General features: G+C 39.0%; 1 protein-coding gene across 6 annotated transcripts in view; it reads right to left on the bottom strand.

Annotated features, from left to right (window-relative positions):
- The window catches only part of ZFYVE16 (zinc finger FYVE-type containing 16), a 43,142-nt gene that overhangs the window by 6,000 nt on the left and 14,026 nt on the right, over window positions 1-23,116 (bottom strand). For all 6 annotated transcript variants that reach the window (XM_044445998.1, XM_044445995.1, XM_044445996.1 and 3 more), the window contains 11 exons: window positions 20,783-20,879; window positions 12,085-12,186; window positions 11,380-11,501; window positions 9,625-10,057; window positions 7,479-7,595; window positions 6,259-6,414; window positions 4,790-5,014; window positions 3,844-3,926; window positions 2,476-2,580; window positions 1,108-1,258; window positions 218-298 (listed from right to left, as the gene is read on the bottom strand). In XM_044445998.1, coding sequence (XP_044301933.1) covers window positions 218-298; window positions 1,108-1,258; window positions 2,476-2,580; window positions 3,844-3,926; window positions 4,790-5,014; window positions 6,259-6,414; window positions 7,479-7,595; window positions 9,625-10,057; window positions 11,380-11,501; window positions 12,085-12,186; window positions 20,783-20,879 — 1,672 coding nt within the window. The remainder of the gene's footprint in view (window positions 1-217; window positions 299-1,107; window positions 1,259-2,475; window positions 2,581-3,843; window positions 3,927-4,789; window positions 5,015-6,258; window positions 6,415-7,478; window positions 7,596-9,624; window positions 10,058-11,379; window positions 11,502-12,084; window positions 12,187-20,782; window positions 20,880-23,116) is intronic.

Genomic DNA, 23,116 nt, shown 5'->3' with positions numbered 1-23,116 from the left:
TGACTGAATATGCTACCAGTGAAGATACAGCAGCTAAAATTAGACAGTCATGGGCAGGAAAAGTAAGACTACTGTATGCTGTAACTTTATTTTGTGCTTAGAAGAATGTTTAGCACTGCCTATGAGTACATCTCCTTCATCCTAAAATGAATAGGCCTTTAGTCATTTCAATATTATCACATTTGAACCGATTACTAGAAAGTATGACAATCCATACCTTCAACAATACTGGATTTAGCAAGGAATCCAGAAGATGCTTTTAGGGCTCCATTGAACACAACAAAACTTGCACCTGTAACTGAAAATACACCATATATGTCAATCACTGATACCAAAAGCAGCCTAAGTGAGTAAGTATATTGCGCACTGTGCTAGATGTGCTCATAATTCCCATAGTTCTGGAACAGAATACTAAGCTGGGAACGGTCACCCTACAGCTTTGTAGTTCCTGTTCAATTTGCAATATATATATATATTGCAAATTGATTGATTGATTGATTGAACTTCTAATTAGCAAGTGACAGCAACCCTAACATTTCTTTAAAAAGTTATAACTGAGTACAAGGTATGTGCTTTGCATTGATCACCCTACAGCTTTGTAGTTCTTGTTCAATTTGCAATATATATATAGCATATTTATTTATTTATGGAACTTCTATATTGCTTATTTATTTATTTATGGATGGATGGATGGAACTTCTAATTAGCAAGTGACAGCAACCCTAACATTTCTTTAAAAAGTTATAACTGAGTACAAGGTATATGCTTTGCATTGACAAAAGTTCTTGATTCAATCACAAATGGCAGGCCTGGAAAACATCTCTTACTGTTAAAGGCCCCGGAAAACCGATCGTTGGTAATTAAAACAAGCAATAATGACCCAAGATAAGCTAATGGTCTGACTCATATGAAAATACAAGATAGAGATTAAAATTCAAAAGCAGGTGCTGCTTACTGACAGTTTCTTTCATGTGAATCTATGTAAGAACAAGTCCTAAGATAATTATATTAATATTTATTTTCTACAGCCCAAAATTGTCTCATATTTCAGATTAAAAAATGTGACCACATGTCCATTAAATTCAGCCTAATAGTCAAATCACTTACTTTTCCTAGGATGTCCAGTAGCACTGTTTGCTTGTGTCTGATAGACTCCATCATCATTCTGTATACAAACCAAGTGAGAATCTGCCTCAGAACTAAAGCTTGCTCCAATGCTAATGACGTGTTCATTGGAATTATTCATCACTTTCATCACCTGCAGTTACAAAAACGTTATTGTTTTGGATAGTATCCTTCCTTTATTTATTAAATTGAAGCCCTAAACTAGGTGTCTAAGGCTGCAATTTGGTGCACACTTTGATGGAAGTAAGTCCCACTGATTTGCAACAGAGGTTCCTTCTGAGTTATTATGCACAGGATCAGGGTAACACTGAAACTGATAAGATGCTATCCACCTGCACTAAACCACTCTGGTCTCCTTGCTTCTCTTAAATGCAACCTCTGCCCCATTTCAGCACATTATAACCCTTTCAGAAAGTCAGTGTTACCCTTTTATTTTGTATAATGTTGGTCAGTCCCTTATACTATATGCTCTGTTATCCAAACCTGCTATGGATTTTGTTAGAGGATAACACTGCTCAAGTCTCAAAAATCTGGAGAAATATTAAATTCCAGAACATGTTGTTTGCCAGTGTCCACACACCATGAAACTACTTCATGCAATAACATTTATATTCTCACACAGCAGAGTTGACATAATTTTGACAATGTTTGCTCTTATCAGACCAGAACACACATGCCCAAATACATTTACTAGATTTTCAGGACAGAAATATATGGATATCCTGTATCCCAAAGGAATTTTATATTTATTTACTCCTGTAATTACCTGTAATTTAGAGTATCCACTAAGCTCTATGGCTGAGTGGTCATTTGAACTCAGCTCTCTCTAATTTAAATCCAAACACAATAGTCACAGCAGCAGGTAGGTACTGTATAGTCTTTTTACACTGCAGTCTTTTGCAGTTATGTTTCTATATATCAAGGAAAATTCAGTAACACAAGAAGGTAGAGCTAGGAACAGCTACAAGAAGGAAGGATTCTAACATAGATGTTGCACACATGTATCAAGACCAACCAAATCTGTAAGCAATTCAAATTCTAGGCTAGGTTAACTGCAGTGCAGACATAATGCTACAGTTACAGATGGGAGGGGCAGGATAATTTGTATAAAAGGGAAGGGCAAGGGGAAGGAACTGTACGATGGTGCACTTATCACTCCTGATTCCCTGAAGCAGAAACGGCCAGGAGGCAGATATCCAGAGTACTGAGATTCAATCCCAGGAACCCATGCCAGTATGGCCAAAGGTAAGAATACTGAAAGCTGAAGTCCAAAACATGTACAGATCTACTTTGTGCAGAATTCATGTAAGGCTTACATATAAGAAGACCCTTGCTATAAATCATACTTACTTCATTATATCTTGTCAGAGGTATTTTAATGCAACTTCTACCTACTTCCAAATGGATAAGTAAGTTATCTATTGTCTGCAATGTATACTGATAGTTCCGAAGATCCTGCAATGCAATAAACACTGATTAATCTAGATCATGTGTCCTCAAACTACGGCCTGGGGGCCAGATCCGGCCCGCCATACCCATTTGGACCCACCGTGCGCCTGCCACCACTGACCTTGTCCCATGCATGGGGAGGCAGTGGTTTGCTCGCTCGGAGAAAATGATCTCCAAGCAAGCTGCTGCCTCCTGTGCCCACCTTGCGGCACGTGCCCACCCCCGCCTCGCCACACGCGCCTGCCCGTGCCTCGCCACGTGCCCTGCCCCCACCTCAGCGCATGTGCCCACATGTGTGACCCCTGCCCCCGCCCCCTCACTGACCCACTCGCACAACCAGGCACCACTTTTCTGGCCTGCACCAGCACCTTTCAACTGTCCCCCTGGTCAAAAAGTTTGAGGACCCCTGATCTAGATGCTTCATTTTGAACAGCATGGGTCTATCATTACTACAATTCATTGCACAGTAAGAAATTCTGCCCACCCACCCCAAATCCAGCACTATGATATTGTCAGAAACATTCAGGCATTCCTCCAAGTAACTGAAGCCCCCACAGCTTTTTAAAAAGCTGATCTATTGCTCATATCACGGTACTTATTGTGCAATATCTAGGAGCTACAAAGTAAGCTGAACAAATCAGAATAGGTAAAGTTAGAGAAGAAGTTACATTCTAATGATAGTTAAGTGTACATATATTCTTTGGGATTATTTGATGAAGTTAAATTAGTTTACTGACCCATAGCAATATAGCCAATGGAACATACGACAATTATTATTCCAAGGGACTATTTTTTTCTGAGTTCCTAATTTTATTAATATGCATAAAGACTAATGAGAGATATTTCTTAAGTGTTTAAGTAAAATTTCTGCATTTTTACACCCGATTAAAATTAACACCAAATATTTAATTAATCATATGAAACCTATAAAGGAAGAATATTAAAATGAGTAAGAAATTAGGCAGTTGCATGCCAGAACATCTGTGTGGCTTTTCTTTGTGCTGTTAAGTACACTTACTTAATGTGGTATATGTTTGCCTTTAAACGAAGTTGCACACAAAAATACATACATATCAATTTTTTTCAAGTAATTAAACAAATGTTTCTCAAATTTACCTTCAATTTTGTTTCACTCATACTAAGGGTTCTTATCTCTTACAGACAGCATATTAACGTGTTCATTACAGAGACCCTGATTTATTTGCAATGTTTTAACTTTCATATCAGAAATACAGCAAGAATGAAATAGAAACAAATGTATGTACTTACAACAAGTAAGTTCATGACTGTGTGTCCTATATCTCCAAACAGTGGCTTTCTGTGCCTGATACTTGTTAAAGGAGTTGGGTACACTAGCAAAAGAAAAACAAACAAAGCAGAGTGATCTCTAATTGACAATTCCTTTAGAGGCTGACATTTAGACTGTTACTGACACGCAAATCAAAATACAGTGGTTGGGATTAAAGTACTACAAAAGTAGTTCTACAAATTCAGTGGAAGTTTTTGGCTTATGTTTTTCAAACAACAGCCTCACAATGCTAGAAAGGAACCTATGACAATATAACATGGAGGTTTGTCATCCAAAGGATAGTAAGAAAAGGTGGCACTGAACATTCCAAAATCTTCGGAACATATTTAAGATATAATAGCTATATTTTGACTCAGTGAACAGTTTATGATCACTAATAAATATTGATTGTGCCAGGGGTCTCAAACTCACGGCCCACGGGCCAATTGTCGGGATGGGCGGGGCACGGGGGAGGGGCCCTGTGGCCTTCAAAGCACCGGCGGCGCCCCGGCCGGCCTCCGGATGAGCGGCCCACCACCACCACGGTGGTGGAATACTTGATGCGGCCCAGCCTCACCCAGACTCTACTTCCAGCAGCCCCCAGGTAAGTTGAGTTTGAGACCCCTGGATTAGGCTATTCGTTTCTAAATCTGTTTAGTACTTTTAAAGAATCATCAAAACTAGTGGACATAACCACATTTTGTTATCAATGTCTAAGAATTGAAATTATGTACTAAAAAAGGGAGCCCATCTACCAAAAGCACCTCCATCTTGTCTGGATGAAGGTTCGATTTATTAGTCCTCATCCAATCCATTAACATTTCCAAACTGATGAGACAGGTCATAAACCTTAGATCAATATGCAATGGTTTTCTATCTGCTTAATCTATTTATTAAATATTTGAAATAGTAGAGATTAAAACTCACCCCCATATTCTGCTCCCAAACGCAACATCAAACGAATTGGAAAAACTTTAGCCCAAGGTACCTCCTGTTTATGAATAAGAATGCCACACAAAAAAGGCTGTTTTGGTAATAAAAGATCATCTAGTTTCTGAAAAGTTGGGGTAACAAACAGGAATCCACCATGCTCCTTGCTTCCAAGAAAATCTTCAGTGAAGGTAATATTTTCCAGATGTCCTATGAATTTCCCTGGTTAGAAGAATACATCTAGTCAAAGTCAGAACAAACACACCCTTGATTCAAACATGAAGATTAGTTTTATAGAGCATCTGAATAGTCTGCTATTGCAGGGACCATGTGTTCTATCCAGAGAAACATGAGTTCAGACAGTTCAGCTCTTGCAATGGGTCTTTCCTGCCACCTCTTCCCCACTTCAAGGTTCCATTCAGGCAGTGGTGCCTTGTTCTTTGAACTTAATTTGTTTCAGGAGGCCATTTGAACTCTGATGAATCATTTGAAGTCTGAAGCAATTTTCTCCTTTAGAAATAATGGAAAGTGAATGAATCTGTTCCCAGACCCTAAATAATACCCAATACACTGAAAACAATTGGAAAGGCACGCACTGAAAAGGCACTGAGAACAACTGAAAACTTGGGCACACAACAGATGATGTTTCCACAGCGACTGCATTTGTTTCACTGCACATGTAGTCTGAACTTAGAAGCATTGTTCAAACTTTGGAACAATTTTATTCTAGAATTTAGTGTTCGAATTCTGGAACATTCGAACTTCTGTTTTCTCTGATATTACTGCAATGCCAACCCAGTTACAAATCTGTTTTTTTGGCATGTTTGGAAAGGTTCACTGAAGAGAACTAGATTGGACTGACATTCAACTCCTATATCTAAAGTTTACTTTTATGGAATTGGACCCATCATCATCCACATGCTTTTAGTGTTATTACAAATTGTAATTTTAACAGAGAAGAACCTGCTCAAGTGAATAGGAAAGCTAAGGAGACATGAGGTTTTTCTTTTTAATGGCTTTAGTGTCCATGTGGAATGAACAATAATATGTAGTTTTAAAAAACATTATTTGGCTTGGGGATATTGGGAGTTATAGTATAACATAACAGGATGAAACCCAGTCAAGGAAGGCTGATTTAAATGGTGCTATAACACAGTCATTCCCAAGAAGCCTTTGACCTGTTGGTGGTATAAAATTAATTAATATAAACCTAATAAGCCTTCTAGATTTTAGGACCACAACTCCCATCAGTCCCAGGTAATATTGTTTGTGACCAATTACGATGGGAGCTGTAGTTTATCATCTAAACAGGCACCAGGTTAAGAAAGGTGGCTTTAAGTGTATTCAAAACACTTTGCATATATTATCTTGTTCTAGTAATAAAATAATATGATTAGTTTTCCCTCTTAAATACCATTTCATAAAGTTTGACAGAGTTTGCTTTAGAAGTCAAATAAGGTTTATACCTTTTATGGCATCCTTATATATGTTGATAAATAGTTTGAAGATTTCTTTAGGAATATCTTCTTCATTTGGCAAACAAACTAACAGTATAATAATTTCTGCTTGCCCCAAACCTTGCAGTCCATTGGTTGAGAAGTACCAGCATCTTTCTGAACAATCTTAATGACAAAAAGAAAAAAATAAGTGGTAGGCCCATACTGTTCTTGTTAAGTACAGAACATTCAAAAAACCTTTTACCTGTATTTTTTTTCCAGCAGATCTCAGTCACTGTGCCCCCTTCTCTGCCCAAATGATTTCAGTGAAGGGTAAACAGGTTGGGAGCCCAATCACTGAACCTCACCATGGGAATGGAGTGGGGGGGGGTTAATTTAGCAGTTCCAAAGCCACCCCACTCCACTAGCCAGAAGACTCTGTTTCAGGGACTATCCATGGCTACTGCCAACCAGAATAGTCCTGGCAATACTTCACCCACAGAGATTCCCATAAGCATACGTTGGGGTTCAGACTGATGGACACCTCAGCCAGTGGAGCTCCTCTATTGCCAGTAAAGGAGTCTTCCACAGCATCCAAGCCCTGCCTGCTACCATATCTGGGCATGTAAGACATCAGAATTTGTTCTATGTTAACATTAGATATGCTTTATCACATTATTTATAACAATGCTTTTATAAGGATTAGACAATCTAATACTAACCCATAATGGTAAAAGTTAATTCTACACTGATTACAGATTAAAAAAATAGAAAGGGAGTTTCGTTTGTGGATGTAGAAATATTCATGTTGTCAAGTCACAGAGAGCTCATAATCAAGAATGAAGACATTACAGTGATTGTCATAACTAAAAATATTTTCATTTGACACCATTTAGCTTTCTGAACAGTCAATAATTTTATTTTCCCATTCTTAATAAAGAAGGGGAAAGGTAGCATAATCCTACATCAACAAATGTTTGTTGAATTCAAGGGATCACGTTACCTTGAATATTTCCTACTAATAGTGCCTAGGGCACTTTAGAATTACAAAAGATGACCCCTCTGTAACTATCATTCATTTCAGGACAATGCTCTAATGGAAAAATATGCCATTTATTCAATAGTAAATGCAACAAGCTCTGGAACTAAAGATTTAACTTACAGTTTGATTCTAATTAATATTTCATGTTAGCAACCATACATTGAATAAACAGTGTTTACAAATACTGAGGAGGTATACTATTACTTACAAGGCAGTAATTTGACATTCACAAGTAGGTTTGCATTTAGGATGAATGTTAGTGGATTAGATTCTTCAAGCAGTAAGCTAACTTGCTTATGGGAAGGATGTTGTTCCACCAAGGACTCTAAAATAAACAGTAAAGAAAATATTCAACAGAAGTTGAAGTAAATAGTCATTCTCTTGCAATGACCAGGGAGATAGCTGTTACCCTGAACTACATATTTTTCCCGATAACTGGAAGTATACTGAGGGAACTGGGGCTTAGGATCACCTCCGTCATCTATAAATTTAGCATGATTTCAGTGGGTTTAAATTTCAAAACAGTCTGGGTCAAAACCACTGAACTCATTTTTACACATTTTCTTGAACCCTCTGATTCACAAAACCAGGACTGAGTGTATAGATGCTTTTTAAGCCCTACTGTTTCCAGTAAGAGCAAGTGCCTTCTCCCCACTCCCCCGCCTAAAAGTTTATCAAGCTTTTTATTAGGGATGAAAACAGAACTTTAGCCCAGAGAAAATTCCTTCTGGTCTGCATTGCAGAACATCCCACAGTGGGTTATCTTCCTCTATTGTCCAGAAAAAGCTGGAAAAAAATACCATATGACTGTATTTTTCTGTTGGTCCTGACCATGGCTATAGCTCAAGAAGAAAAAAGCACAAGTTGATCTGGTTGAACCAAAGGTTAGATGCACAGAGGAATTGCAAAAATTGTAACATAGGGAACATTCTCCATCAATAGAAACATAGAAAACATAGAAAACAGAGAGAGTCAGAAGGGGCCTCCCGGGCCATCTAGTCTGACCTCCGGCACCAGCCGGCTCCACTCACGACATGCCCACCATGTGGACGTCCAGCCTATCCTTGAACACCCACACCGATGGGGCCTCAACAACCTCTTGTGGAAGCCCATTCCACACCCTCGGGGTCCTGACTGTCAGGAAGTGCTTCCAATGTTCCATGGAGGATGCTATCTGCCCTGTCCTGAATGGGGCTGTACTCCCCCTAAAGGACAGAGTGCAGATCTTGGGGGACCTGGATCCAGAATTGTTCCTAGCGTCTCAGGTGGCATCTGTGACCCGAGCAATTTACATCAATTTTGGTTGATTTACCAACTGTGTCCTATCTGGACAGGCAGAACCTAACAATGATAATCCATGGTCTGGTAACCTCGTGTTTAGACTACTGTAAACTCTATGTGGGGCTGCTCTTGAAAATGGTCTGAAAGCTGCAATTGGTACAGAACAGGGAAGCTCATCTGTTGATGGGGACAAGCAAGAATAAGCATTTAAGCCCAGTGCTGTATCATCTGCAGTGGTTACCAATTGAAGTCTAAATGGTTTAGGGCCTGGGTATCTAAAGGAATGTCTCCTCCTGTACATACCCACCTGGACCTTTAGATTATCTGTGGAGGTCCCTCTCCATGAGCAACCTTTAAAGGAAGTAAAAATGGTGGCTACAAAAAGAAGGGCCTTCTTTGCTGTGCTGCTGATTCTGGAACCAGCTCCCCAGGAAGACATGCCTGGCATTGACTCTGTATACAGTCTATATGCATTTTGGTGCCTGGTTTTTATTATCTTGCTATTTGAATGGCTGAATTTATTATGTGGTTTTACGGCTTTTTAAGGCTGTTACCGGCACACAGAAACAGTTGTTTAAATTATTGTCAATTATTATTATATATTGCTTTGTTTATTGATTATTGTACATACTTGAATATAACTGTTGCATACATGTTTTATGGCAGGGAAGCTTGTTTTTAAATAGAATGTTGATATTGAATATTGTTTTAATAGGATCTTTGTGACTGTTCTCTCAGCCAATTTGTGCCTGCAATTTTAAATTCACACTCAATTTCTAAAAATTATACTTGAACATGTAGTGGGTAGAGTTTTGGAACAGGCTGGGAAGACATACATTCAAACTCCACTCAACAACAAATCAGGAAAACTGCCCAGCAGCTTATCAGAATAGGGTAGCATAATGCCCATGTAATGCATTATGCTAATAGTTATGTTTTTATGTTTCCCAATATCATTGTGTGCTACTAAATTAAAAACCAATGTAATTCATCACATAGTTCAGTACAATCAGAAACACTGCTATTTTTAAAACACACATTTGCATTCAAAAACTACCTTAATAAAAGCTTACCTTTGTGCTTTTCTCCTCTTGCAAACAAAAGAGGCGGCAATCCATCATCCTCAGGAATAAGGCTTATCTCTTTGCTTACATAGTTTTCAATATCACAAAGCATCTTGTAATCCAGTGGGCTAACTGGTTCATCACAAATTTTATTCTCTGTGTCAGGAACAGGATGCCTTGCTAGTTCCACAATAGTTGAGTATTCAGCAACAGCTGCTATTCCACAGTCATAATTACTTGACAGAAATTCAGCTTTTTCTTTAGTAGCCAGACAGTCAGAATTACATGGCAGCTCGGGTTGTTCTTTATTGGATAATGTGTCATCTTCTAGAAGAACAGAAGTAGGACAACTCAAGACTTCAGTTCTTCCAGCAACAGGTGAGTCATCTTTTGGTTTTATGTCAGTTGTTGCACAACCAGTGTCATTTCTTGGACCTTGAACCTTTGTATGGCAAAAAGTTCTTCAATTAGATATAGCTTTCAACTGAGTTCAACAGTGTGAAATCTGTATATGCATTTCAAATACTCTTCTGCCTTTGCAAACAGTGTAAAACTATTTTAAATGAAACAGAAAAAACCAAGAACAAGCAGGCAACTTCTGTGCAATTATATAGGCACAAGAGAAGGGCACCTACCACCTATACTGACTGGCAGGGGTTCTTTAATTCATCTAGGGTTCTGCCATCCTCCAACTTAACTACACTGTGATGTAGTGGGTAGAGGCTGGGACAGGCTGGTAAGACAAACATTCAAACTCCACTCATTAACAAAGCTCATTATTCCATATTATCTGGCCTATGGCAAAGATAAAAATGGGAAAAAAGGGAACCATCCTGAGTTTTATTTATTATTTATTTATTTAGGGAACTTGTATGCCGCCCCATTCGCCGAAGCCTCGGGGCGGCTCACATTCATTGATCCTTGGAGGAGGAGAAGGATACAAAGGAAAATCAGTCACACAATGAAGTTCCAACTTTGTATTCTTGGATCACTAATATAAGAAAACCAAATAGCATGAATCAAAAAGTTATAAAGGGACATATAACATGTCATTTATTACTAGAGCAGCAGCAACAACATATGGTTAATTTTTAAAATTACAGAATAATATATTAAGATAATATGAAATACCTCATTTGCTGTATGCTATAATGCATGACACTAACAGCTCAGTCCTTGTAAAATAGTTAACTGAGAAACAAGAAACACTGGGGGTTATCTGCATCATCAATCTATATGGACTTAATCTTCGGGTCTTTTGCCCTAAGGTCAGTTCAAAGGAAAGCAATAGAAATGGCCAGTATTTGAACCAACGCTCTGAGATGACCTCCTGATTAACAGCTGCCAAAATACGTTGCAAAGTTTTCTAATTCCCTGTGAATTAGCAAACTGTAGTGAACTATTCAGATTTTAGTAAGGGATTTATACAAATCTGAGCAATGCATTTGCATTATTTAAAAGGACAAAGTAGCATGGTACAGTTATCAATCAATTTATATTTTCAAAAACCTATTGTGACATTGAGAGCCAGTGCGATATAGTAGTTAAGAATGCAGGACTGAAGAGATCCCCTCTCAGCCATTGAGTTAACTGGGTGACTTTGAGCCAGTCACAGGCTCTCAACTCAACCTACAAGTTGTTGTTGTAAGGATAAGTCTGAGAGGAAGGAGAATTATGTAAGCCAGCCTAAGTTCCTTGAAAGTAAAAAAGCAGGATATAAAGATAATAAATAACAATAATAATTTCTAGTAAATTAGAGCTTACAGGATATGGTTCTTGTGGGGATCTTCTAATTCCAGATGACAATTTTGTTGTGTCTGCAACTTCCCCATTGGGCAAAATACCATCTGCAAACCAGACTCTTTTCTGTTCTTTAGGGCATGGTCCTACAAGAGAAGGAAGAGAAAAAACCACACATCAATTGGTTTTTGTTACTTAATTCATCCAATAGACAACTGCTCAGATTTCTAAAAGACATATATAAAATCAGGTTGTTTTTTCTCAATGGTGGCACATTTAGAATCCATATGATAACTGGGAACTCTTAGAAGCACCAAATCTGATGAACATTCTGATACCTTCACAAAAACACATCATATGGGATTTATCCATCTAGTAAAATCACACTGTTACTGTACACAACTTATACACTATCTAAACAAAGTTTTATATAAGTCTGCAGTAAAAGGGTATGTAAAAAGAATTAAGAGTCTGAACATTTAGAAAAAGATACATTGACCAAAACAGAGGTGCTTTCCTGAAAGACATTGTCTGTGTTCAGTGTAATAAATGAGCACCACTTCAAGCCTGTGCTACAAAGTCATTGTCTAATAAGGAAATAATTTAAAAGCTTAATTTATGATCTTTAAAATTAACTTGATTACCATAATACAATATTTACTGTACAACCACTATTTAACCATCTAAATACAGAAGCAAGTGATGAAATGGAAAGAGAGTTGGCTTTACCAGATGTCTGAGCTTCCTGCAAAGGTGGAACAGTTGGATATTCAGAGATACTGGAATTAGGCCCAGGTCCAGTTGGGCTCATCATCCTTTCAAATGCCTGTGCTAACAGACAAAGATAATAGAATGTTAGGGTCACAACTCATGATGTGCAGTCTACTCATTTACATGTACTTGTATGAACAGTCTTCATATCCCCAACAGTTCTAAAGATAAATTAAGGATGTGCCACATTTACTTTCATTTGAATTGGAGTTGCACCATATAATTGATTTTTCTAAACCTTTTTGATCAACTAAAGCATAGATTTACTGCAAAATGAAATATATTAAGGGACCATATTAGAAAAGGCATCCCCTCCTGCAGGAGAGATGGGCAAATGCTCTCCAACTTGCTCCAGAAGGAATGACCAGATTTGCATAAAGCTGAAGTCACCATACCTGTGTGGGAAAGCAGCTCCCCATTCTAGTCTTATCTAGTTCCAGAAACCAGGACAAAGGCAGCTTTCTGCCTGCAAACTATTTTTATACATCTCATGATCTTTTCTCTGCATGGGGTTTTGTCTGGAAAGACTTCTGGTATCAGTCCAAGTCAGACAGGGAGACAGTCCTGAGTTGTCTACTGATAGGTGAAAAAAAGGAGAAAGTTGTGGTGGGGTGGGGGGAAATCTCCTAGATGCTTGGTTCCTGAGGAGTAAAGTTGGTCCATACGGGTGGCTTGGGCTCTACTGTTTCGAAGAGCCCTTCAAGTCCCAAGACAGCCGAAAATGGAAGTTCAAGGATTCATATGAGAGAATTCTCCCATCAGGGAGCTAGATAGTACAGGACCCTGCCTCCCCTTTGGTCAGTACTGTGGCTTACCCACCACCTTGGTATAAATGGCTCAGCATTTCATCCTAAGATTTGTTGCTGCATATGCCAAATTTAGTTAAAGAAATTAGGACAGCAGTACAGCTGGGTTGGGGGAAGCCAGGTTCAAAATTTACCTCAAAAATGTTTACCTCAGGAAAGATAGCAAGCCAAGTCTCAAACAGCTTTGTTGAGACCTCCACTGTCCACCATTTCAGTGAAAGGTGGAAACTTTTTCCTCACCATTTTCTTCCTGTGGTGATGTTTCTGTGGCTTCTAGTTGAAGACATTCGTGCTGGGGAAGCCCCAAATGAAGAGATTCCTCTTCTGAACATCCACAATCTTTTTCCAACCCTGACCAGTCCAGAACAGGAGCAATGGAGACAGGGGAAAGCAGGACTATAGACCTGAAGTTTCCTTGTCTAACAAAAGGAAGTCAAAACTCACAGCTTCTAGTGACTGCCATGTTTGCAACAGATATCAATCTCTGTTACAATAGATTAATTCTACACTTCTGAATGTTTTGTCCAAGTCTCCCTTCTTTCAGAGAAAGAGGTTTGTCAGCACAGGAACAAAGGACTGAAATGTTTCTGAGTCTCCCTTCCCATGGGATACAGCCCAATGTTTTCTGTGGGCAATGAAACAAATGGAATGTTAATAGAAAAGTTGGAACGGATTTGATTGAACGCAGGCTAGAATTCATTTGAAAGCCTCACCTTTTGCAATGAGGATGGTGAAGAAATTGTACTTCACCACCACCACTGCATCTGTTCAGTCACCCAGCTGAGCTTGTTCGGGTTGTCAGAGGCTTGTTACAATCTGGTGTGCAGGAAGAGCTGGGAAACTCAGTGGTCCACTATGATCTATTTGTGCAATATTTTTTAGATAAACACAATTGTATCCATGCCTGCTGAGTTATCTATGCTGACTCAGATTCCATAATTAACACAGATCTAATGGGTATTTTTTCTCCTGTTTGTCCAATTACAGGAGATACTTTTCAGATTGCACAGCCTGAGGAAGTATACAGGATTCTTGGAGAAATGAGGCCTACCACTTGTCTGCTGAACCATTGTTCATCCTGGCAACAGTCATAGGGAGACTGGCTGAGTGGGTAAAGGGAGTGAAAAATTCTTCTTTACTGCAAGATGTGGTGGTAAAACCTTTTTTAAAAAATCTCTACACTTGCTGTGTTGGAGGATTTCTTGCCTGTCTTCGATATTTCATTATTGGAAAAATGCTGGAGTGTGTGGTGGCTTGTTCCCTCCAAGGACTTCTGGATGAAGCAGATTATCTAGATCCATTTCATTCTGGCTACAGACCTGGTTGTGAGACACAGACTGTTTTGGTTACCTTGGTGGATGGTCTATGCCAGGAACTAGACAAGAGAAGTATGTTCCTGTTAGTTCTGCTGAACCTTTCAGTGGATTTTGATACCAATGACCATTCCATCCTTCTGCGGCATCACGTTCTGATGTGATTAGGAGGCATTTTTATATGCCAATCTGATCCTTCTTGTAAGGGTGATCTCAGAAGGTGGTGCTGGGAGATTTTCACTTAACAATGGAGCAATTAACCTGTGGTCTCCCTCAGGGTTCCATCTTTTTCCACATGCTATTTAACATACATTTAACATACATGAAACCTCTGGGAGAGATAGTCTGAAGTCTTGGAGTTTGATCCCACCAGTATTATTACAACACCCAACTCTATCTCTAATTTTAACTTGGTGCTTTATGTTGGTAATGGACTGGATGAAACTGAAGCTCAATCCAAGAGAGACAGAGGAGGTCCTGTTCAGTCAAAACGCAGATCAGGGAATAGAAACTGAACCTGTGCTTCATGGGGTTACATACCACCTGAAGACTTAGGCTTATTGTTTAGGTGTACTCAGACTCTGCCTTTACCAATTCCTTGAGATGACCAATATGGCCATGGTCAGATATACCTCAGTTACATTCCTTTCAGACTTTAACACACTCTACATGAGGCCTTTGAAAATTGTCTAGAAACATCAGGTGGTCTAAAATGTTTCAGTCAACCTGTTGACGGAGGCCAGCTGCAGAAAGCACATCACTCCCTTTTTATAGCAGGTTCACTGATTACCAGCCTTTTCCCACACACAATTCAATGTAATGGTTATGATCTATACAATCCTTTATGACTTAGGCTCCGGCAGCCATAAGATACTCTTTTCCATATAAGACTAACCAGTCCCTAAGATCTTCTGGAGAGGATTTTGTTTGCGTCTACCACCACTGGAAGTGTCTACAGTAGCAAAGCAAAAGAAGGCCCTTTTTACTGCTGCTTTCTCATTCACCAATTTGGCATTCAGCAGCTACATCTTCCATCCAGAGGGGCTGCCATGAGGGATAATCAGGCTCTTTCATATAGAGGACAGCTTGGGAGCAACAAATATCCTGCTGCATTCCCCACATTCATGACTCAGCTGAGTCATATGTCACCATCATATGTCCATGTACCCTTTACTGCTTCAATGGCAATTCCCTGTACCCCTTTCTCTTCTCTGTGCCCTTTAAAACTGCATAGTTATACGTCTAACAATGCAATGTGTACCCCCAAAGGCAGGTATACAAGCAACCCCCTTCTTCCTGTTCTCCAACAGACTGAATGACCCTCACCATTGTGCACCCCTGAAGTTGTTCCCCCAAAAAGGAAACACCCTTCAGTGCTACCCCTTCAGGGAGACTAGGCCCATTTCTAGGCTGTCTTTTTATGCACCAGCCACAGGAAGCTGATGCAAATTTTTTCAAGGTGGCAGGTCTCTTGCAGAGGATGGAAGACCAAGAGAGCAATTTTTTCTTAATCCTAAGCAGCCAGGGTGGCAGAGCTCACAAGGTAGCCAGGAAGGTGTCTCTTCTGTGTCCACTACTAACACAAGGGTGCAGGGGGTGCTGTGGTGGAGCTATTATGCGAGCAGTGCTATCCTAGCTTGAGCAGGCGAAGCATGAAAAACCGTTTTTTTCAGATGCAATTATAGGTAAATTGAAAATGTCTCTTGTGAATGCTCCTGTAGCAACTCTAGTGCTGGGTGCTATTTGCTTAAAGATGATACTGTTCAATGTCCCTCAGGACAAAAAAGACTGAGATTTTTCTCAGAAACCTTGGCCATAGAGGCCTCTGTTGCCACTTCTTTGTTCATAAGAGCCTCTATCAGGAGAACAGAGTAAACCCCACTTACTGAGGTTCTCTAGGCCAATGCTAAACTTTAACAGGACTATAATACACTGCCAAATCAGTTAAAGACACCAGCCTTGATACTGCCAGGGCCATGGCTCTAATATAGTTATTAAAGTATAATTATGGTTAAAAATTGGGATTCATATTTTAGGTCTAAAGTGATGCATGTTCTAAGGAGGCAAACATTTGGGTTATACAGTGTATCTGTACTGGTGAAAACAAAAGGAAAAAAGAAGGCCCTGATTTCTACTACTAAAAATAATAAAATGATTTATGGGTACTTTTAACCATTCATTTTTGTACCGCAGACTCCAATGTAAAAATGATGAAAATAGAGGATTTGCATCCTTGTAGATTGATACTAAGATGTAGCAGAGAGAGCCGTAATCATGCACTTCTATCATCTGTGGTGTCAGATCATCATAAATGCATAGGTCTTGTACAGTTCCACAAAAAGCTATATAACGGGTTTCAAAGGTCTGCCCATTTTTTCACTTTCCAATTTACATCAGAAAAGTGTGGACTGGTTTGTGAAGAAGTGAAAATTTCACAGGGATTTTCTGCAAACAATCTTGGAGAGCACAGAAGAGGTGGATTATTTAACTTCTCTAGTTTTATCAGAGGCTTGTTTTTCAATGTATCCTGCACACAGACAGTCCCTGTGCTACTCCTATCAAGGGAAACACTATCAATTCAGAATCTTTCTCTGTTGGCTTTCTTTTACTCTTAGACTTTTTAGAAAAATTCTGGTAACAGACTTCTTAAAGAAAAAGGCACACATCTATCCTTACCTTGGCAATCTCTCAATCCACTTGCAGATGACACAAGAGGTCAACAAGACAAAGGAATATTAGTTTCTGCATAGTTTTATAATCAACGCATGGAAAAGTAATCTGAATATTTTAATGTTTACAGTTCCTAGAAGCTATAATCAACACTTGATAGTTATGGTGTCCCTTCCACAGAGAGAATAATGAAGATCCAGTAGGCTATCAGGTCAGTTCTAATTTCCACCCATTCTGATTGATTCTGGTGAGCCTTCTCAACTCCATGATAGCCTGCACAGACATAATTCCTGGGCCAGACATCACTTCTGTCCCATAAAGTGGCTATTACATAAAAGGATACTAGTTCCTCAGTTGGTAAAAGTTTTCTGCTGATGGCCATCAATGACAATCTGGAAAAGGAACCAATCTGGACCTCCATAAAAGTGCAAGCCCCCCTCCCCCCATACCAGGTCCAGAGGCTATGGAACTCAGTGTATCATAGGAATTGCTCAAGGCAGATGTCCCCCAGCATAACTTAGCCAGAACTCCAACCTACAGGAGTTTCATCCCATTGTTCAAGGGAATGATGCCTCCATCCTTAGGTGTTCTCTACCATAGTTCTTCAAATCAGTAGTCCAAGTGTAGATCTGTTCCCCTCCATGACCAACTGCAAGGTGAGCAGGTTCATATCCAAATACCATACAGAAGGAGCAGACCAAATAGATTCTCTGTTAGTGGCCTGGCCCAAGATCCAGTGGTACACCTCCCAGCTCTCTTTCTCCTATCAAAGGTTCTTTTGGAAGCTTTATCTGGAGTAACCAGAAGCTATCCTAATGGCTTCAACATGGTCTATAAGTGTGCAGTTTTCTGACCTGAAGGATTCATGGTCCATCCATATCCTCAAAAGAGATCTCAGAAATCAGGGAAGAATCTTTCACCCACATTGGTTACTTTCACATTCATGGAGGTTGAAAGCAGGGCAAATTAAACCAAGGGGAATATACTGAAAAAGTAGTCTTCATCATCTTAGAATTTCACAGAGCCTCTACATCAAATTTATGAGACCACCTGAAGGGTTTTCTGCCATGGAGCAGGTATAGTTTAACCTATAAGCATCAAGATTATACATTTACTGGCCTCTTAAATGCTGAGTTAGACCAGGGATTGAAACCTACTATGTTTAAAAGACATGTTGAAGCACTTAGCACCATTTGTGACAGTAAAAAGAAGGTTCTCCTATCTCAGCATTCCCATGTAAGATGTCTTAGAGGTGCCTGCTTACTGAACCATTTCACTGTTCATAGGTTCCCTTTTTTCAATCTTTATAAGGTTTTGCAGGACTCAGTGAAACCTCCTTTTCAACTCCTACATTCAGTGCCTCTAGAGCATTTTTCCTGGAAAGTTTTATTTGTAGTTGCAATCACTTGAGTACTTATAGTGTCAGAGTTCAGTGTACTTTTGGCTAGAAAAAAGTTTATGTTGTTCATAAGGACAACATAGTTCTGCTTACACACACAGTCTACTTCTTTAGTCAAAGTGACAAGAACTAATCTCATTGAGCTCAAGAACTAATCTTAAGTACTTTTTGCCCAAACCATCAAACACCAAAATAAAATGAATGGTACAACTTGGATAGATGTAAACTGATCAAGATATATGTGGCTCATACTAAAGTCTTCAAATGACTTTTTTTTCTTCTGCTTCTTTCCATCCAGCTACTGTAGGAAGAAGGTTTCAGTGGCATCACTTTCAAGATTGCTCAAAACCTGCATCTCAATGTGCTAAGAGGCTTTGGTCGCTGCTATCTCTAGAGGACTTATAGCTCACTCCACCAGGAATGCAAGCAGTTCAACTGCATTCATAGCACTAATGGTCTCTTGCTCGACATTTTTTAAGCAGCATGTCTTTCACTTCTTCCTAAGTCCACCATTATAGGCTGAATACCTCAGATAGTGCAGCAAGTGGTCTCTACTTAAGCTGAATAGCAGTAAAAAGCCCAAAGAAAGTATTGCTCAGGAACATCTCAGTCTAGGACACCATTCTTCACTTTAGGAAAATCTATAATGAAGATTCCTTTTCTATAGTGGGTGGAGGGTATCCTAGCCACCTGAGCAAGTTTGAGGCTGAAAGGCAAATTATTTCATTTTATAGATCATTCCTATTCATATTATTTAGAGGTTAGGTAAATGAGAAAGACCCCTTTCTCTGACCGCTGTATCTGTTATTTTTGTTTTGAAATTTTGATGGTGGTATTTTTGGCTTTTGAGCTATTTTATTTATGAAACTGGGAGGTGCTCTCCCACACAGGTGCAGTGACTTAAACTTTATGCAAATTTGGCCTTGACTTCTGGAATAAGTGGAAGGAGCAGTCCTAACTAAAATACTCTCCATCCATGTAGAAAAGGAACCCTTATGAAAAATCCAATGGTCTATTTTATGACACCTAAACACAACACAGACATTCATCATCTAAACACTACAAAAGTATGCTTCTTACTTTAAAAATTTTGAATCTATACATATTCAATATATGTTTATTAGGTACATTTATATTCTATTGTTGTTGCTCTCATAGAATTCAAGGCACCATAGACAGTGCTTCCAAGCAATGACCAGACTGATGCTTGCTAAAGCTGATGCACTGTGAGCACTAGGACAGTACCAAGACAAGTTGCAGCACAAGGATCAGGACTAATTATTTAACAGACTAAAACTTGATGAACCAATAAAGGTATATTTAACAATATGACAATCCTTAGTTTCATCTCCATAATTACCAAAGAAGGGCTGTATCTGAATTGCAGAGGATGTGCTTTACAGGCAAAGGGCTCCAAGAAAACGATCTTTTACCAACAGCCCCACCTTTGTGGGAAATTTTGTGGTTCCAGTGGAGGTACCTCAGGCCTCGTAACTGCAGGTCTTTAAACAGGTCCTAAAAATCCATTTACAGTTTACTACTGCTTATCCTTTTCAGAGACAAAGGCACCGTGCAGGTATTTACCATTCCTGATGTTAGTGTCTTATACATAAAGCCTGACCTGCATGGGCTATATCAATATAATCCAAAAAACATGACCAAGCAGTGTACATATCATATGAATAAGGGCAGTGCCCAGAGGGCTCTACTTTTGAAAGCCATTAAGGAAAGAACAGTCAAAAGCACTAGCATTAGCAGATGTAGCATAATCTTGCTTGTATCCTACAGGAGCAAGGAACAGGGGAAAAAGAAGAATATTTACATTAACAATCTTGTTTGCATGTCACAGTAGGAATTCCTGGGTTGTTTAACACACAAATTGTGGAGATGAGCACAAACTGCATGCTTTTCGCTCCCACTTTTAATTTATAGCCCAAAAATATGAATTGTTTCATGACAAGTGAATCCAGAAACTCTGGGTTGTTTATGGGTTAAGTAGTCCTGGGTTGTTAATTAAAAGTAGAAACAGCATAGATCTCATTCCTGCAGTTCCTGGGTTAAATAAATAAGCCAGGATTTGCTACCATAAATTACAAACTGGGGCAACTCCCCTTTATGAAAAGTTGTGCAAATTCTGGCACTTTTTGGAAAAATACCTTACGATACCTGATTGACCACTGTCACAGACTATTAATCTAGATGGATTTATGTACATCGTTTAATCAAGCCAAATATTTCATATGTTCTAGCAGCCACTGTAAGCAAAATAACAATCACTCTTCACAATCATTTAAAATTATCTGTTTTTAATCAGAACTATAGACTTTTCACATATACTACAAATTAATGTTTCAGATCATGGTTTAGAATGGAAATGTTGTTCATACTGGGAAGAGTTGTTCCAACATCCAAAAATTATTCAAGTTACCTTTTCTGTTTCTTCTAATTCTCTCCAATTAATTTTTTACCTTTGTTAATGGACTCATAGCAGCTTATACAGACTCTTTCTTCTTTATCCAAATACTGGAGTTTGCATTTTCGATTGCAACAGGAAGCACAAAAAACCTAGATTCATACAGAAGACAGATACAGATGAAATCTTAATTTATCTATCCAAATGTAAATCATACCACTAACAAGTAGTTTTAGTCCAGAAAGTACATTTATGTAACACACATTATATGTTAAATGAATTCTACAACATAATACTGACTCCTAGTGGAGAATGAACATGAACTTTAGAAAAATCAGTCCAGCTTGCTTTTCTACAAAACATGTTACACCTAATTCACAATCACTGTTACTAAAAATGAAATTTAGGAGGAGGAAACAAGAATTGTCTGCCTTGGTTTGAGCTCAGAACCATTCTGAAGCATTGTGGTTTACTGTGCAGTGATGGACAAAGTTATCTTTGTTTAAATTTCTACTTAGCCATTAAAGCTCACAGGATGATCATGGGCCAGCCATTTTTTCCTCAATCTAACCACAGAAAGTAATTGTAAAGATAAAGTGAGGGAATATTACATATACATTTATTTGAAAAATAATTAAAAAATTCCCTTCATCTTCATTTTATTTATTCAACTTATATTCCGCTATACTAGTCCAAAGACTAGTCCAATGGATTACAGTACCATTACTCTGGCTGGACTTGTTCTTCACAAAGTCTGCATTAATGCCAAGGTGGAAGCAGGGCAAAAGAAGGGATCAATTCAGGCTGCCCAGTCATTCCATCTTTCTAGGGATAGGGAACTGCCAACTTGCAACAAGTTCTTGTCCAGTCTCTGGTTTCTTCATGTCCCTCATCTTCAGCCCTACTCCCATTACATTTCCAGGGAGAGTTTAAAGAAACTGCCTAATTAGAAACAGCTCTCTCTCTGTCCCTGATCAGGCAACTCAGCTGGCTTTGTCCTGACCAAGAACAAAAGCTAATCAAACCACCTGTGCAAACATTGTAATCTATATATCACTAGATGATCAGTCATAACAGGGTGATAGTGATCCAGTTAAGACTGTCCTTTGTCATTATCCAACCTCTCTTTCACTCCCACTATATTCTTGAGACATGGAGCTGGAACATACATGTGGGACTGATTTTGCCCCACCCATCACTAGCATATCACTCCTCAAATATTAGTCAAGGGAATATTATCCTGGGTGGGGAAAAAAAGTCTCTTAAAGCTACTCAAGGGTTTATTTCAAGCCAAGGCTAACTCGGGATCGGCTTCCACAATTCTTGTATCTATAATAATGCCTGAAGCAAGTACAGAGTGTCTAACACTACCACAGCATCTTCCATATACCCATAATTTTAACATAGTATTTTTAGGTCTCAGGAAGAGACCTGTTAACAGACTTCAGTCTCAGCACATTTCATTTTGAGTGCTCTGGTCAATTTTCATCCAGCCCTGCCTTTCTCATGCTTGCCAAGCTTTTCTAGAAACAAGTTAAGAAAGGAGATTAATACCAGGTGTGGTTCTCTGAAGATGTGGCTTTTCATACAAGCCAGAAAAGAAAAAGAACAGCACAGATAGAACTTAGAGATCAGAAACTTCACTTCAGAGTACAGATTGGTCAATGGGCCTAATTTTTTTTTAAAAAATGAAGAAGGTGGCAGATATCTGGACATCTGCATCCGGATTTTAATAAACATTCCCCTTTCACAACATGTAGATTATATTCAACCCTTACTAAAATCCTGCTGCTCTATGTGATCTTGCCCTTTCCACCATCAGTAAGTGACTCTTCAGCAATGCCCAAATGGCACCTTGGAACAACAATTACCGGTTTGTCACCATTTGAAAAATTGTGCAACTGTGTTCATAATTTGAAGGAGGAGAGGCAGGTTGGTATTTCAGTTCATTCTTATGGCTATCCCATTATATGTAATCTGGTCTGGTGTATATCCTTGCACATTTCAACTGTTAAAACAAGGAACAAAGTGAAGTAGGTAAAAAATTGAAAAGGGAGACTCCATTTGTCCACAGGCTAATTTGTGCATAGTTGACAGAAACAAATCACCTGTCAAATGAAAAGCACCAGTGAAGGCCAAAAAAACAAAACAAAACAAAAAACAAAACAGCAAAAGCAGTGAAACACACAGAGGAGAAGCAGTATCACCCACTTCACAATGTCATCCTCTTAATCTGAAGTGTTAAAAATTTCAGTGCCCTGCAGCTTTGGAACACTTTTACAGGTGCCAAGCTACTCCAGAAGGGGAGCTATCAGTTCACCTACCTTTTTCTACTTCCTTTTCACTGTCTACTTGAGTTACTGTGGATCCTTGACAGAGGCACTATTTT

Source organism: Varanus komodoensis, unplaced genomic scaffold (assembly GCF_004798865.1).
Source record: "Varanus komodoensis strain SLA01 unplaced genomic scaffold, ASM479886v1 scaffold5, whole genome shotgun sequence".
In the NCBI taxonomy this organism is placed as follows: Eukaryota; Metazoa; Chordata; class Lepidosauria; order Squamata; family Varanidae; genus Varanus; species Varanus komodoensis.
This window is presented reverse-complemented; position numbering and strand designations above follow the sequence as displayed.